We start from the raw sequence: 17,855 nt of genomic DNA, 5'->3' as shown, positions 1-17,855 counted from the left end.
TGTGAGCTTGGGTTCTGGTTCAGTGTTTGACCAACATTGTGCTGTTTTGGGCAAATCACTTTTACGTATTACTAATAGTACATAGAACAACTCTTGATTATTGCATGGCTTCAAACATATACAAATATCATGGGAAAATTGGTTTTAAGTCATGAATGTGCTTAAATGATAGATATTTATCTGACTGAGCCATAGAAATGACTGGCTAATAAGAGTACTTAAAGGATGAAAGTGTAGTGACTTAAGGGCAGATTACGACCTCTGGCGCATCTCTGCTAATCAGCAGAGATGCGCCAGAAGAGTTGCGACGCATCTGCCCACCCGTGCGCCACTACTGATGCGCTGTATTTACAATGCGGCGCACCGTGGCGCTTGGATGGGCAGATGCGTGACACATCCCGGCGGAAATTCGGCGCATTGCTGTAGTTGCGTCGCAAGCACGACGCAGCTCGAGCAAGGCTCGGAGGTGCACTATCTATAACATACTGCGTCAATCCTTACGCCTGCTTCAAGCAGGCGCAGGGTTTTGACGCAGCATGGCCCTGAAAGTAACTGAGTGAAATCTTGTAGATTTCAATCAGCCACTTTTAGGAGGCGTTCCTACATCGGACCGCCCCCCCTGCGCCAGAACGCCTACATGTGGCGCAGGACTTGACAACGTGACGCATCTCCCAGATGCGTCACGTTGTAAATACCCTGCAGCATGGCGCTGGCTTTGCGCCACCGCTGCGTCACAAAAGTGACGCAACTGCGCCATTAAAGAGGCACAATGGGCTTGTAAATCTGCCCCTTAGTTTGTATGTAAAAAGAGGAGTGCATGGGAATTTCCCAATATATGTATACATACAGATTTTATTCAGCATGCTGCACACAGATTACAGCTACATAGTGTAAATTCTTTTAAAAAGTAAAATTGCACCGATCACCGAGAAGACTGTCGGCTTGCAGCCGCCCTCAAAGATTTGAATAGATCATATTACATTGCCTGGCTTTTGGGGGGGAACATCCTTGTATATTAAACAGCAACCTTTTAATCGGATATATGCGGTTGCATTTACTTTGGTTGAAGTTTGCAAGTGCTTCAGCACAGAAGATGATTTTTATTGTTGTAAAGCCGTGGAGCAGATGCCCCTAAAGATGTGCGAGAGGATGAGTACCTGGACAGTGAACTGTATGTTGCTCAGAGGGACAGCAAGATTGACTCTGCATAGTAGTCAGAACTGGAATCAGGTCACTGCGTCTTTCTCTTCATAAACTCCTCGAAGGAAAATTCTTGGCAGGACAGATGAGATGGAAAAGAAGCAGGAGACACCTATATTCTCATGCAATGTCTGCCTAGTTCCCTCACAGGTGGGTATTATGAGAACCACCAATAACTAAAAATTGGTAAGGTATGAAATATTGTGGAGATTGAGTCTGTCAGGTAATGGCCACTCATGCATGAATGTGAATAAAAGTCTAAAAAGAACTTAGACAAATGAATGTGTGACAGCATGACGATTCCCAAATCTGACCTCGTTTTTGAGCATTCAAAATAACATACAATAAGACCATACGAAAACAGTATAGAGACATTAGGAGCAATGTAAATTGTAAAGGAAAATATATTTCTTAAAAAGGACTACTATTGCCTTACTATCAAAATAAAGCATATAAATTGACGGGGAAACATTCTTGTATAAATTGAGTGAAGCCGTAGAATAGATGCTTAGATTACGTACCCCAATGTTCTCCAAATGTACGCTCACTCAAATTCTTTACATGTGAAGGTAAGCTTATAATAATTTAAATGATCATAGATTAAATGCTTCAAATGAAATAGTAGTATTGTTCGTTACAAGAACAAAACACATGTAGACGCTTTGTATTGCCTTGAATATGCTATAAGTATAAACCTTTCTACTCCTATGTGGGATGCAGAAGGACTTGTCCACCTGGATAGCATGCTTTACAATTGAGTGTGGTACGTTGTTTTTGATTTGAGCCAATATATAAATATTTCTGTCATTCGTGATGACCAATGAGATGCGGTTATCATGTTATAGGACACAGCACTTAGCAGGGTGATGGATGAGGAAGTGTGAGAGATTGATGCACATTTTTATAACGTGCTATGCTGGCAGCTCTAATTAGCTCTTCAAGTCCATTTATTGTGTTTGTTGAGTTACTTTTATGTTTTTGATCCATGCCTATGCTGCCTGCGGCAGGAGGTTGTCCACTCTGAGATCTCTAATATATCAGTGAGAGGTAACAGATGTAGCTAAAGACTGAGAGAGAGATCAGAGGTCTGCCTGGATAGACTGTCTCACAGTCCTCCTTTATAGGATTTCCCATTATGACATGGCAGTCGGAGAGATTTGTCAAGGCGGGCTTGCGTTATCTTAATCGTTTTTGCTTTCATAGGATGTCAAAGCATAGAGTCTTAGGAGATATATGATCTCACTGATAAAGATGTTTTGTTTTTTACCAGGGTGATGTATTGTTAAGGCAATTTGACCAAATGACAATATCTGTAGGTGAAGCTGGTGGGACTTCACAAAGGGTCCCATGCAAGGAGATTTGAGGGCCCATTTAATTTTTTTCCCTGTATTTCCTGTTGACAGAAATTCATCACTCATTTGATTGAGCACAACTAAGGGAGTACATAAGATATGGGAGTGCCTTAGAGATTAACCGCCTCAGAATTAATATCGACATGGGACAACTTACATTTGGAATATAAATAGTGAAAATATTTTTATTTCTGCCTATTCCTGTTGTATTTATAAGTAAGCTTGGGGAATGGACTGAGGGTTACCCTCTACCCGTTTTACTGATTAGACCATCAGAATTGGAGTGGGTGACTCTTTAGATATCAGGACTTTGTGGAGCTGCAGCTGAACCGCCTTAAGCTTGGAATGGAAGAGAGGCATTTGACAGAGTTGTGGATACAGTTAGAGTCGGACACTAGCAGACAAGGATTGGAGTAAAAACCATCTGTCATAGCTGTTGCCATCAAGTGTTTGGTCAAAGAGCAACACCTGACCATACCTTTAGCAGATAGTTTTTCACCATAAAGTGGTTAACAAACACCTTATGCAGGTGCAAACCAAGAGAGCTGGCTGACGTAGCTAGGAACTTCTGGTATTGTTTGCACACCATATTTTCTCTGTACCCATCATTGGAGAATGTAGCAGATAAATAGAGGGACCTGCACAGATTTGAGCAAACTGGAGGTTGGATCTTCCGACATTATTGATGCATTTGGACAGGTGAGCGGAGGGAATGTCCATAGGTTAGTACATCTGCGTGTCCAATCTGCATCCTTGCCACAACACCCAGCTTGCAGAATTATTTAACTATAAAAGGGATCTGATGGGTCAGGCAGTGGCCAACTCTGGAGTGAAATGTGGAATGTCATTTGTTACTCCATTCCTTCTCCTAATTTTAATGACCCGTATCTGGTCTTCAAGACCCCACATCTGGAGACATCTGCTGTCTGAAAACGAATGACTTCGATTTGGAAGAGGTTCGCTCTAGTGTCTCTCTCTTACTGGAGATGTGGGTCAAATGGATAATGCAGCAGATAGCTTTCATTCACGCTATGATTCTGAGCTATTCCAGAAGGGTGCGGTGATTGACAAAGATTTATCTTGGGATATATAGCAGTGTTATCAGGACTTTTAACTGGTTGAAGTCTCAAAGATAAAGAAGCTTCACATAAAACCTACTGTCCCTATGACTGCATAGGTGATAGGATAGCTTTAAAGGAACATAGTGCTCAACTTCAGTCCTGACACAGAATGTAGATTTACCTATATTCACTGAAGTAGAATCTGATCTCTATCAAGGATATAGATGCAAGCATTTTAAAGATAATGAACCTGATTAATAAAGTTTATTTCCATGAACAAGCTTGTCTTACTCCTGGAAATTTAGAAACAGACCACCACTAGGTCTCAAGTAAGAGATAACTGCTTGTTTAAAACATTTGGAAGCAGCAAGGTTGTGATTTGCAAATGTTTATAATAGGGTTCATTCTCTTTGGACATAAAACGATGTAAACGTATGGACATAGAGTCCTACAAACTAAAAACCACATAGGTGCATATGTATGTGTTAGGTAGTGAGCCTGTATAACAACGGCTATTTTTTTGGTTTAAAGCAAAAGAGAACAAAGCTGAAAGACAATTTCCCTTATAAAATCACAGCGATCTCACATGATTTGAACTATCCTTCTGACTTATAGTGGGGTGTATCAGTAGCAGTATAATTGTATTGTTTTAGATAATTAAAACCATAACAAATAAGTTCACAGTTGGTAAAATAAAATTTTAAAACAAGGCATTCCTATGTTATATATTCATAAGATATAAAAATTGATTTGTATAAATGCCGTAGACATGATAGAAAGCAAATCGAGTAAAGTGGACTAATCTAAAAATGCATCCTTTATAAATACTGTGACACGGAGATGAACAGTCTACAAAAGTCCTGTATACAAACAGAACTAGTCTCAGACTTTAAGTGTAATAAACATATCAAGAAGACCATCCTGTACGAGCAATTAAATGCCAAAGTAATCACTCTACAGAGTCATAATCTAAGAACCAGACTTTGTAAAAAATAAAGTGTAGCAAACTTAGTTAAGCAAGCATTTGCAATGCAATAGGTCTCGTAATTGCGAGATTTTGAGCCATGGGCTTGTAAATGACAATGCCTTTTATATATGCAATACTAAAAGGCATTCAGCCTGATTCATGTAGCTAAAAGCGCTCGCAAAAGGGCCAGATTCTGAGAAACTGGCCCTTTGCGAGTGCGATTTTTGCATTTGGTATTCACAATCCCAAATGCAAAAATCGCTAATTAAGAATTAGCAAACATGCGAGGATTAGCATTTAAGGAATCTCTATTAGAGATTCCTTAAATGCTATTCATGACACATTTAAAAATTGCGAATTAGCAATTTTGGGCCGCTATTTACCGAGAGGTCAGACCTCTCGGTAAATAGCAAAAACTTAGAAAAATGCTTTTAAAAGCATTTTTCTAAGTTGCATGTTGCACACACATGTCCTTTGCACATGTGTGTGCGCAACACCTGTTCAAATGTGCATTTTAGGGGTGCTACAGGGTGTCCTTTGGACACCCCTGGCACCCTTAAAATCGCTATCTGATTTGCGAGTAGCAAATTGCTACTCGCAAATAAGGGATACTCCCCATTCATCTTATGGGCCTTTTGGCCCATAGGAATGGATGGGGAGTTATTCCTTTTTTTGCGAGTAGCAAATTGCTACTCGCAAATAGAGAACATGTAGGAATCGCTATTGATTTAGCAATTCCTACATGAATGTTTTGCGTGTCCTCAATAGCGAGTCGCTATGATTCGCTATTAGGGCCACGCAAAACGGCCCGTACATGAATCAGGCTGATTGTCATTTACAATACCAATAGGTCAAAGTTTCAAAAATGCTAGACATATTGCATTGCAAATGCTTGTTGTTTACAAGCACCCCATGCTGTGCTTTCACGTTAATAGAGGCCACGCCCCTTTATGTAGATGAGCCGTGTCTAAAGAAAGGTCTGCGGCCGCTATAAAAGTGAAAGAGCGCTATGGGGCACTTTTACCCCAAAAAAGCATTTGTTTGTTAAGTTGACAAATGTTTTTTTTTGTAAAAGCACCCTGTGAAAGCATGCATGGCACGCTGAATGTTGCAGGAAAGTATGTCGTCCCTGCAGTATGAGAAACTCATTAAAGAAAATAGTGCTTACAGACTGAATAAGACGTACAATGTAACAACCGAAGTAAAAGAGCCCGTCCTCATGGGAGGTTACAGATGAAGACAAGGTGGTACTATGGAGGGACTAACAAGCCTATTAACGAATCAGAAGCCAGTATTTCGAAGGACAATGACACAAGCCAATGACAAATTTGAGCAGAGAGTGGGCGGGGCTTCAAGTCCATTCTGCAATACAGTATGCCTCGCAGAGCAGCACATGCGCTGCCAAGGCTCGCCCTATAAAGGATGGCCTACCCACGGACAACAAAGGGACAACAATTAAAAGAGAAAAAGCCAAATTAGCAAATTGTTGTTGTATACTTAGCTGAACAGCTGCTGTTGGGGACTTGCAGCCTGATTCATCATTCTCCCGTTTTGCGAGCCCCTAATAGCGAATCATAAGGAATCGCTATTAAGGACTTGCAAAACGGTATTCATGTAGGAATAACAAAAAATATTGCGATTCCTACATGTTCCTTATTTGCGATTAGCAAATTGCTAATCGCAAATAAGGAATAACTCCCCATGCATTCCTATGGGCCTACAGGCCCATAGGAATGCATGGGGAGTTATACCTTATTTGCGATTAGCAATTAGCTAATCGCAAATAAGGATGCGAATTCAAGGGTGCAGGGGTGTCCAAAGGACACCCTGTAGCACCCCTGAAATGTAATCTACATTGGTCCAAAGGACATGTGTGTGTGTAACATGCAACTTAGAAAAATGCATTTAAATGCATTTTTCTAAGTTTTTGCTATTTACCGAGAGGTCTGACCTCTCGGTAAATAGCGGCCCAAAATTGCAATTTCGCAATTTTAAAATGATTCATGAATTGCATTTAAGGAATCTCAAATAGAGATTCCTTAAAGGCAATTCTTCGCAAATGTGCAAATTCTTTAATAGCGAATTTTGCATTTGGGATAATGAATCCCAAATGCAAAAATTGCACTCGCAAAAGGCAAGATTCTGAGAATCTTGCCCTTTGCGAGTGCAATTTAGCTTGATGAATCAGGCTGATAGTGTACATATAGAGGAGTGTATTTTAACGTTATTGCAAAAGATCTTCCTGCTGCTGATATGAATACTATGAGTGGAAACTAGGTTGAGGAAATAAATGATAAGCAGTCTTGGTGCAAGCAAATATTTTAAGCTGTTTAGTGTGAGCCACTTGTACAGCCAGTATTTTAGCAAACTCAAGCAGTGTGATAAGTACACCGAGGCCATGATTACAAGTGGGTTGGTGTTTTCTGACACTGCATAAACCTCTCTTTACACAGGGGGTTGAAATTAGGAATTGAGTGACAATTATCACATCTGGTAATTACCAGGTGTATTAAATATCTCCCTTTTGTAAATTTCGTCAGGTCAAACCAACCAGAATTTAACATGGGAAAAGTGTCTGATATTTACCATATGATGCGAATTTTGGTGCCCCATGCACCAAAATCTGCATGGGATTTCCCAGAAATGTGTGATAGTTGCTATTTATTGCGCCCCTAAATAACATAACCCAGGGTGATTACTGGATATTTCCGCTTAGGGCAAATACTGACTCACTTTGACACCGATGCTTGCCTGGCAGTGATTGGTGTTTTTTTTTTTACAGGAGGGTCCACTTGTGCCCCCGCTACCCTTCCCACCCAGTCGTTATTTAGCAGGTGTGATAAAAAGCGCCTGGATTCCAGCAAACTCAGAATCAGGGCCCTACTGTCCTAAATTTCACGGTATCTGCAAATGATTGTGAATTTTTGGTACAAGAAAGTTAACAATAAAGGGATCTGAAAAGCAAGTCCTTCATTTGTTTTTGTAAGTGGCAGCTGATATTCTGAAAAGTTGCTATTCACAATCTATCCCCGTTTATCATCCGAATTAATCTCAGATTGCATCTGTGGAATTCAATAGCATGAATTTGTGCAGTCCTGTGCAAAGACATTGAACAGAGACATTAAGGTGTTGGCTCTAAGGTGCGGTAAATAGCACCTATTCTGAATTTTGGGGAATAACACCTGGATGTTGGTGCCTTACACACCAAAATCTGCATATTACTGTGAACACCTTATTATTTTTCTCCATTAAATTTTGCAAATTTGACCTGCGAAATTTAATGAAAGGTATTGTATTTAATGCACTCACGGCAATTACCACTTAACTTGGAAAACACGACCAGCTCAGAAACAGTTTGGCCCTGGAAGATCGGTTTCTGGCTTAAAAAACACTAGCAATCGTTAGAAGGTCTGTGCAACTTCAACTCTATATTGCCTGTTAGATCTGTGCATGCTCTGTCTTGGTACCTTGCCTTTAACCAACTGTTCTGGCTTGATTTCAGTCTCTATTGCAGCAGCCGAATGATCTGGAGAACACGTTTTCTTCAACTGGGAGTGAAGAACAAGCCTCTTGTATCCTGAGCTACTTGGCAGACAGTGACTTTGATGTTCGTTTCAAGAGGAAAAGTCAAGATGAGTCTTTAACAGATCAGGGTGAGTGTGTGAGTACTAGTGAAAAAGTGATAGCGACAATTGGCAGGGATGGCGATGACGCAACGCTACAGTACGACTCATTGCAGGAGCTTCCTAGGCTGAATCGCGTTGCCGAGGACTACTTGCAAACTCCAAGCCATAAGACACTGGATATCCTACGAGAAACACCCATCCAATATGGAGGTCACCAAGCGATTAAGCCAACTAAACTGGATTTCAGCGAGACAGCGGGTCATGACTCGGATCACATGAGTTTTATACCCGGAAACCTAACACCCAGTCTTCACAAAATCATGGACCTTGGTGCGAACACACAGCACTTGCCTAGATGCCAACATGTGATTGGGAGACTTTTTGATGAGGTTTTGGACTTGCTCAAGCTGAAGAGCGAAGGTCAAGCAGATCTTCAGGAGCTGTCACAACACATCTTGTGTTTCAAGGACATATTAAAGGTATATATTCTTAAAATTATACAGATTGGGTCCTAAAAAATATGTTACACATAAAGCGACGTTAACTTGAAAATTGATTCATTCAATTGTCCATCAATTTAAATAATCTAAAAGCCCAATTTAGGAGCTACAATTGCCTGACACATCATCATAGATATTAACTTTAAAGTTTAAAATGATCGAACACAAATCATGTTATACAACTTTAAGTGCAAAAGCAATGCTGTTCCTAGATAAAGCGTTGGAAGAGAGGATTTGCGCCAACCCTCTTGTCTTTTTGTGTACCATTAAAAATCACATTACATCTCCTGACTTTAGCTATAGCTTAGATTTATTTTTATAGGAGGACAACTTAACCATATTTAAAATCATAAGGGTGATGACATAAAAGTGAATCAAACAATATCTTTGTTCCTACTTAATGTTTTGCTTAATATTTCACATTTGAAAGAGAACATAAATTCTAATCAGATAACAGGCATTTTTTTTTTTAATAGTCATTTTGGGCTAGATGTAGCAAGCCAAATTGCAATCGCAAACGCTGAAATTCTGCAAATTTCGGCGTTTGCGATCGCAATTCAGTTGTGTGCAATGTAGGAAGGCAAATACCTACTCGCAAAATAAGGAATCGCTAAAATTGCGATTCCTTATTTTGTGCAAGCAGTTAGAGAATCGCAATTTGCGATTCCCTAAATGCTATGCTAGTAGGCATCTCAAATTGCGATATTGCCTTAAGGAATCGCAAATTACCACCAATTTCAAGTTGGTGGTAATTTGCAATTTCCTTTAAAAAAACACTTTTTTGCTTTTTTAAAAGTGCCATGGGGCACACATTTATGCCCTTAGGGCATGCATGTGCGCCATATGTGCACACATGCTAAGTTAAAAACCTACCTGTACACCAGATAACTTTGGCCTGCCAGTACTGTTTGCCCCTGTTTTTTTGTTTCTCTCACCGTCAGCGCGGGGACACGCCGGTGCGCGTAACTCAGCGCTTTACAAATGCCCCTATTATTATTATTATTATTATGCACATTTCAGGGGTGCAAAAGGGTGTCCCTTTGGAACACTTGCACCCTTGAAATTGCGCACACAATTTGCGAGTACCTATTGGGTACTCGCAAATTGCGTGCACAATTCCCATTCATTCCTATGGGCCTCTAGGCCCATAGGAATAACTGGGAAGGTATTCCTTGATTGCGAATCGCAATTTGCAATTCGCAATGAAGGAATCGCAAAAAATATTGCGATTCCTACCTACATGGCATTTTGCAAGTCCTTAATAGCGATTCCCTAAAAATCGCTATTAAAGACTACCTAAACTGCTTGCACCTACATCTAGCCCAATATCATTTGCAAATCCCATGGAGGGGACAAAGATGGTTGGTTGTAGGTGTGGGGCACTCATACCAGAGAGTGCAGGGCACCACTGGACATCCTAACAGTGAAGCCGCCACTGTAGACGTCAGAGATGTGAAGTCAAAAAGGGTGCCCTTTGCAGCAGCTCGGTGCACTCTATATGTAAAATGGTGCTCTCTGGTACCTTGTGGAATGTTGCTAAGGTATTACAAGCAGTAATCCATGCCAGTTTATAATAGTCTCTTCATTTGGCAAATACAGCTCATGCCCAGTCTATTGCCAGCCAACTACCAACAATGTTCACATGCAACCCTACGCTAATATTTTCTCAATGAATTTGAAATGCCTAAAGCTCCAAATATTGCTTGGCTTTCTTACTACATTCAGAGTTTCATTTCTGTTCTCCCAAATTCTATAACTTTGCAGTGTCGGTGATGAACATTTGCGGGCTAGTGATGGTTTTGCGTGAGAGTGGGCATACCAGTGCTTAAATTGAGCCAGTGGTTTCCGGTGCTCAGCTCCAGCATTTAATTGTCAACACAGGCGCTTGTGACAGCTTGCTAAAAGGTGCTGCTGTCTGAGATTACCACAACAGTCAATTGTTAATTCAATATACATAAAAAATTACTATAACCTGTCACCCAAGCCATTCTAATAGCTTTGTGGGCTTGGAATAGTCCGAATTGTCCCACTAACGGGAGTGTGATGGTTAGTAGTTGTGTTGTTACTATCATTGGCAGCATGGCATGCGTGGGTGGTGTAGGCTGCAGTGGCCTCCTCACGAGAGCCCTGGCACTTATGTTTTTACAAATTAAGCACTGCGGCATACACCCACAGAAGGACAAACCAAAGCATTAGCAATTCATCACTGAAGAGAAACCACCAACCTGCAGCTGCAAATTGACACAACAGCTGGTCGAGAGGTACCAAGCTCTCTAAAAAAAACATGGGAAATCTGTTGAGACAGATTTTTGTGGGTCAAGCTGAATAGCCTTTTAAAATGAGTTCTGGCTGCAGTGCTGAATTAGGTACTCGTATGCATTCATTCATTCATTCATTCATTCATTCATTCATTCAGGTACTCGTGTACAACGAATCAGTGAAAGTATAACATCTATGGGGAAATGAAGGCGGGAAACACTACCACTCACCACTATTCACTAGCCTAAATAATAAAAGCAAATCGGGAGCCAGTTTCAACTAGGATTCGTCAAAATGTCGAAATATAAGTCATAGGGAGTTGCTGTGATAAGAACTCACTGGCAAAATTGAAAATATCTTCTGATGGGTGCAATGCGTTACATACAGGTCTGGTTAATATCTGGATGGGCGGATTTATGTTTTTTTTCCCTTCAACAGCCAAGAGCTTCTAGCCGGAAACATTCATCCATGGAAAGCCTGATGGTGGAGACTGTCCTGGAAAGCTTCGACTTTTTAAATAGCGACTTCAGTGCTGATGAGATGTCCTTGTTTGGCAGTGTCAGGACATGCAGCAAGAGGTAACACACATTCCATTAATGAATCTCGGCTTCTCAAATGTTAGCACCACCTGCTTTCTCTTTCTCACGAACGTCAGCGGCCTGAAATGTCGAAACAGGGTTTTTTTTAACCAGATGTCGTGGGTTCAAGAAATTACAGACTTCTTTCAGTTGTACTTCATGGACAGAATGCTTTTCTGACCAAGCTCACCTGCAAATCAAAATTGGTTTACTCACGCATGCAGTTTTTTAAGTGTTAACAATTTGAAAGATCTACCTAAACAGAAAGGGACATTTTTTTACCAAAACATATTTTTATCTCTTCCATATAAAGGGCCTGATACATACATGTCTTGTGAAGTTTAGAGTTCAGAGGCACCAAGATGGGAAATTAATCTGGTTTTGGCTCTCGACTTTAGGATTTTAAATTGTGAGACTTTCCTGAAGTTCCACTAGGTTGTATTAGAATGTTGTGGCTGTTTATAAAACGAGGCCTCTTTTGACTGCTTTGTGAGAGAGGATTAATTGAGTCCACTATACCAACAAAGAAGTTTGAGAGTTTTGAAGGTTAGTTTGGCTTAAGTGATAAGTTTTTTTGTAATTTTTCCGTTCCTTTCTCATGTTATAAGGTTTTCTGTTTGCAGACGTAGATGCCAACCGCATTCTAAAAACTTCTCAGAGCCTTGCTTTCTTCCTTAACCGCATGCGTGCGGGCGGAATTCCGCTCGTACGCTGAGTTTTTCAAAAGCGCACTTTACGTGACGAGCTGGGCTCGTCATCAGCGTGCGAGGAGGCTACCTGATGACGAGCCCAGCTCGTCATCAGCGGGGAAGGGGTTAAGGTCTTTCAATAATTATTGAGCAGATCATTTCTTTTTACTTTTATATGTGCTACATTTTATAAAATGTAGACAGTGTCGACCAATTGGGATGAAAGGACACTGATTCCTTGGTCCAGCTGCCCAGTGTAAGGAGAGGAGGAAACCCGTTATTCTAGTTTATTCATACTAATGTTTTTTTAGGTCTCTAGTCCATTGTTTGGGTATTCTTGGTTGATCTCTGGAAATGGGTTTGGATGGGCGATGAGGGACCAGGTAGTAGTCTAACTAGTGTACTGGAATCCATAGCGATAATGATATTTAGGATGTCTCTCTGTTTACGACGAGTTATGAGCAATTGATTGAGGTTGTTGTTGATAAGTATGGAGGATAATAGTGAGGTAGTACAGTATTTTGTAGTTCTCCAGTGTACAACAGAGTCACCCAAGAATGTGTTCTAGTTTAAGGAGATCGTTTTATTCATGATTAATTCAGTGAGCTGTTCCACGAAAGTATTCTTTGTCCACTAAAGGGGGGTGGGGCAAATTAAGCTGATTTCTTTTTAAGGTTTCTGTGAATTAATATCCCATTTGGGAGGTGAGAAATTGTTGATTTTCAGGCTGTTGCATTGGAGGAGGATTTTATGTACCATTTTTGTTCTTCCTCTAATTTTGTATGTTTGATCCACAATGAAGAGGAGAGGCCTGGTGACTGTGAGATTCCATTTAGCCAGTTTCAGGTATAAAGAGGAGGTCAAATATATCATAGGTAGTGGGTGATGGGGGTCAAACATTTAGAGGGAGAGGTTATGATGTCTATTACTCTATGTGAACAGCTTTATCTTGGAGTTCTGTGTTAGGGTTTCTGGAGAACTCAACTGGGATGCTGTTTGACATTTTAGATTGGTATGATCTCTCCAGGTTTTGGATTTAGTTGAGAGTTTGGTGAGGATGTAGCCCTCTTCATCTGTGTTCCCAATTGTTGTGTGGTCTGTATCTTAAGTTGAGTGTTTGGGACCAAGTGTGGGATGTCTTTATACATGGCATGACAGTGTTCTACTGATTTCACCGAGAGAAGTGTTACAGGTCTGAGTTGAGTGAGACTAGAAGTAGTGCTAGAAAAGACTCAATGCTGGAAGAAAGGTTTTTTTTGTAGTGGTTTGTTTTGCGGAATTACTGGATCCATTTTTGTTTTCTGCCTCATTTTCAATCATGTTTGGAGAATTATTGTTAGTTTTTCTTGATCATTGAGGTATCTTCCTTGCGATAGTGTTTTCTTCCTTGTCGAACTAGCAATTGTTTCCTCAGGGTCTATTTACTAATTGGCAGGGAGTAAATCTGCTGTTTGAATCTGTAGTTTTCTGCTTACATTATGTTTAGTAGAGGGGCTTATCTGGTACATAGAAGGATTTGAGATGGGGCCCTCTTCAGCCCTAAATTGGCATCCTGTTTTTGTATTTCTTATATGTAATCAAGGGCAAGCCTTTTGGTGGGTGATTGATTCTATGTGGGAGATGAAGATCTTGTTCTGCCTTGTTGTATTTCATTTTCATTGCAGTGGTTTGAAGAGTTGCTGTTGGATGTGACAGACTGTCCATCGATCAGTCTGAAGCGTGGAGTAGAGGGTGGTCTGGGAATCCAACTGGTGGAGAAAGGTTACTGTTGACAAATGTGTTACCAGTTTATTTGCCTCCTTTTTGGGTAGGAGAGAGACAATGCTACAGACAATTGCTTTAAGGGCATTGTTTGAAGCTTGTATCATTGTCTTCCCATTATTGTAGATGGCAATGGCGACAGTGTCATTGAAGGAGAAGGAAGGCACGATGTGAATTTTCTGGCTGTAAGACGTTTTTAGAAACTTTGGACTAATTAGTTAATATTTCAAATCAACTGTCAGGATTGTAAGAAAAAACCAGTTGGTATGTTTTTTGGTCTCCTTTCTGTATCAGTAATGTTTATCAAGAAGGAGAGTTTTGGGAAATCTCTTTTAGTTATTGTGTTTAAAGTTTAGGGAACAATTCTTTGAGATACGAAATGTACTTATAGTGAAAGAATGAATGCCTGCCTACCTACGCAGCTGTGGCGTGGGCATTTGTGGGATTTTACCATTTTTATGAAGAAGGTGATCTCTATTGCCGACTGAAGTTGAGGGATATCCTTTATGGTGGTCCAGCTGGCTGAATGTATAGCATCTTCCTTGAGATCTGCAGAATCTCTGAATTCTACTGTGTGTGTGTGGGGGGCGGCAACTTTGTGTGGGGAGTGTTGGTGGAGCGAAATACCCCTTTGTTCGATGTGGCAAAAAGGCTTACACCAGTCCTGCTCCCTACCCTGAGCTCCACAACAATTTGTTTCAACAACTGCAACCAAGTATCTTTCTATGTATCAGTTTGCCTGCTGATTGAAAACTTTTTTGTTGCTCCATCTTTTGCGTTTAGCAACAGCACTTCCCATGGAGAGTCTCTGCAGTCTCTCGGCAGCAGCATCAAAACAGCAGCAAGAGAAATGACAACAGGAAATGAAGACTTAGACCTTCTACTCTCCATCCATCTTCAGGTGTGCAAAGCCCTTTTACAGGTAAGAACGTCTTCGCTCTATTGCTGACAAAAACTGATGCAAAGAACAGCAATTCTTTTTCTGCAGTTGCGTGAGAGGACACTAACACCACGGAGAATCTCAATAATTTCCAGAGAAGAATCATCCAAAATGTCCTAAAATATGAAAAAGCATGAAGTCTAGACTTTTCACCAGTAGTAAGTATGTGTTATGCTAAGACGAGTGGCACCTTACAACATTTCTAATGGATTGTGGTGATTCTAGGCACATTAACATCCAAGCAACAGAGACAAACCCCATAAGAAACAATGCTTCACAGGGTAATGGCAGTAGCAGTGATGTGGATTGCCACACGAAGGTGAGCACCTTGTAGAGGCTGTTCATGTTATTTGAAGTAGTGTGCCATGCTTAGAAATACCAAAACCTCAGCCATATTGCCTTACAAACACAAATATTCTAACCACGCATAATACAAAGGTACCACCTGGACCGCTGAACCTAAACAACTCAGCCTACCTTTGACTGATTCCATGGCTATATTTCCCTGTTTTAGGAATCTTCAAAACTACACAGACCTCTATTGACTTAACCATTTTGGAATGCACCACTCAATTTCTGGCATCAAAGTAATCTTCCATTTCGATACACTATAAGAGCTTAATAACTGCAAACTGCCCCCATCCACTTCAGCTGCCCAGGAGCAGGGTGACTAATTCTCCCTCATTCTCCTCCTCTTTGCATTAAGCAGCGCCCCCAAGAGCATGGGATTGCCATTTTTCCCAGAGAAATATATGAGCCATTTGTCCACTCTTTAAGATTTCGTAAAGTCCCGGACATGATACTTAAATAGGACCTTACATAAAAGCGCCCATATTAATGTTTAGCTTGGATTTTCTGTCTTTGTTTACTTTAATTATCAGTCAGATATCATTATTTTTCAGGCAGCTCTAGAACACATTTTAAAGTGCCTTCTACTTATAATTGCTGTTTTAAGAATATTCTAAGAAGGGGAAAAACTAGTTTAAGGTGATTTTCCTAATTTTTGTACCAGATTGGACATTAAAATACTGCTCATGCCAGTAAAAACGGTCAGGTAGCAGCTTTACTAGAAAAATGTAGAGATGTTTTAATTGGAATGTGAATGTGTTGCCTAGCAGCTCAGAATGTTATGATTAGAAAGAATTGAACTGAGCTGTGAAGCAGGTTGTGGATGAAGCTGGAGGCTCCTGTACAAATCTTCATTAAACTATTTACTTCTACTTGCTTGCCTGGATCCATCTTTACACAAAACACATCTGTATCAGTGCTTTCTGGTTACCTTCCTCCTAATTGCAATAGAACCATGTTCAATCTCCGCGCTAAGTTCAAAACTCTGGGGCAAATTATCAAGCATGGCGTTAACATTATCGCCACTTTAGCGGCAGAAAACTGCTGCTAAAGTGACGATAATGGGCTTGATAATACTCCGTCGAGAATTCCCATAGAAGCCCATGTTCACACCAGAACATGGGCTTCTATGGGAATTCACAAGGGTGTATTATCAAGCCCATTATCGCCGCTTTAGCAGCAGTTTTCTGCCGCTAAAGTGGCGATAATGTTAACGCTGTTTCTTGATAATATGCCCCCCTAATTGTTTGATATACAATCCATCAACCTTCCTGCCTTGAGCTCTGCTAAGCCCTATGTCTAATTTGTAAAGGAATAAATACTGGGTTCCAAAGTTTCGCTCAAAAACTCCCAGTCAGCGTTATCGAATGTCAGGGGCTTTGAATGGCAAGGATGCTGAGTTTTAGTTCGCCCTCCAGCCCCTAATCATGATCCTTGCCCCTTTATCTCAATCTTTCAGGTTCTCCCCCCTTTTTAAGTCTTGTTTCCTCTCTTTGTCACTGTTTTTCTTTCTTTGTCTCCTTCTTCCCCCCTTTTGTTTTTTTATATTCTCTCTTGATCTGGGACAAATCCTGATGAAGAAGAACAGGTGGCAGCCCCTAAAAATTAGGGCCCGCTGGCCCCACTAACAACCATAAACTCAAATTAAGCACTGCCTAGTCTCTCCACAAACAGGCACTTCCAATATGGAAAAAGAAACTGGTCCAAAATAGATGGCAGATTCAAGCAACAAGTAAAGAAAAGTAAGCATTGTCAAAGCTAATAGTACCTACTTCAAGACCAAATGGCTTTGCCAATTGCATGCAACTACGCTATACAGCATGGCTAAAGATTTAAAAAAAGGTGCTTTTTTATTTTTAGTTACTGATCCTATTTGGATTGGTACCCAAAAAGAAAATCCTACTCACAAAAGCTTTTGTTTTCAAAAGCGGGAGGGTGGATTGGAAGCAACCCGGGCCATCGAAGCAACATGGAAGAGGGCGAAGGGACATGTGGAAATAACACAGGGGAAGGGGGCATGGAAGCAACACGGGGAGAGCAAGAGGGGCAAAAGCAACACAGGGGTTGAAGGGAGCAACACAGAGGCTGCTGGTGGTAGAAGCGGCTAGAGGTGAGCGAGGAGAATGGTGTGGGTGGGAGGAGCAACATGGACAGTGGGAGAAGCAATAGGGAAAAGCGCACGGGCGAGCAGAACTTGGAAGAGGGGTGTCAGATATGGGACAGAGCAGTACGAGGTGCAGGGGTGGAGAAGTACACAAAGGAGACAGCTCAACACACACACTCTCATGGAATGCTTAACTGAAAAAAAAACAGTAGTTCTTGAAAAGCACGCAGTGGAAGCCACAAAGGCAGCCAATCAAAAGAGACGCATGAGGCAATGCTCCATGTCAAGATCAAACAAAAGTGTCAAGCTGGGAAACAAACAAGAAGCAGGCAAATGAGACTTGAAAGGAAAGACAACCAATGGTAGGCAATGAGTGGGCTTCATGCCCAGGTATGTTGTTGACAAGTCAAAATGTGCCTTTTTAATCAACAGTGCATGTGCTGTCTAGAAGGCTTTACCTAAACAAGCAT

At 40.9% G+C, this 17,855-nt stretch overlaps 1 protein-coding gene across 3 annotated transcripts in view; it reads left to right on the top strand.

Moving 5' to 3' along the window:
* Positions 1-17,855, top strand: part of RIPOR3 (RIPOR family member 3) — a 452,740-nt gene that overhangs the window by 374,185 nt on the left and 60,700 nt on the right. For all 3 annotated transcript variants that reach the window (XM_078652038.1, XM_078652039.1, XM_078652040.1), the window contains 3 exons: positions 8,083-8,685; positions 11,404-11,543; positions 14,777-14,915. In XM_078652038.1, coding sequence (XP_078508164.1) covers positions 8,083-8,685; positions 11,404-11,543; positions 14,777-14,915 — 882 coding nt within the window. The remainder of the gene's footprint in view (positions 1-8,082; positions 8,686-11,403; positions 11,544-14,776; positions 14,916-17,855) is intronic.

Source organism: Lissotriton helveticus, chromosome 7, assembly GCF_964261635.1.
Source record: "Lissotriton helveticus chromosome 7, aLisHel1.1, whole genome shotgun sequence".
In the NCBI taxonomy this organism is placed as follows: domain Eukaryota; kingdom Metazoa; phylum Chordata; class Amphibia; order Caudata; family Salamandridae; genus Lissotriton; species Lissotriton helveticus.
The sequence above is the reverse complement of the archived record's forward strand: the minus strand, read 5'-3'. Positions and strand labels throughout refer to the sequence as shown.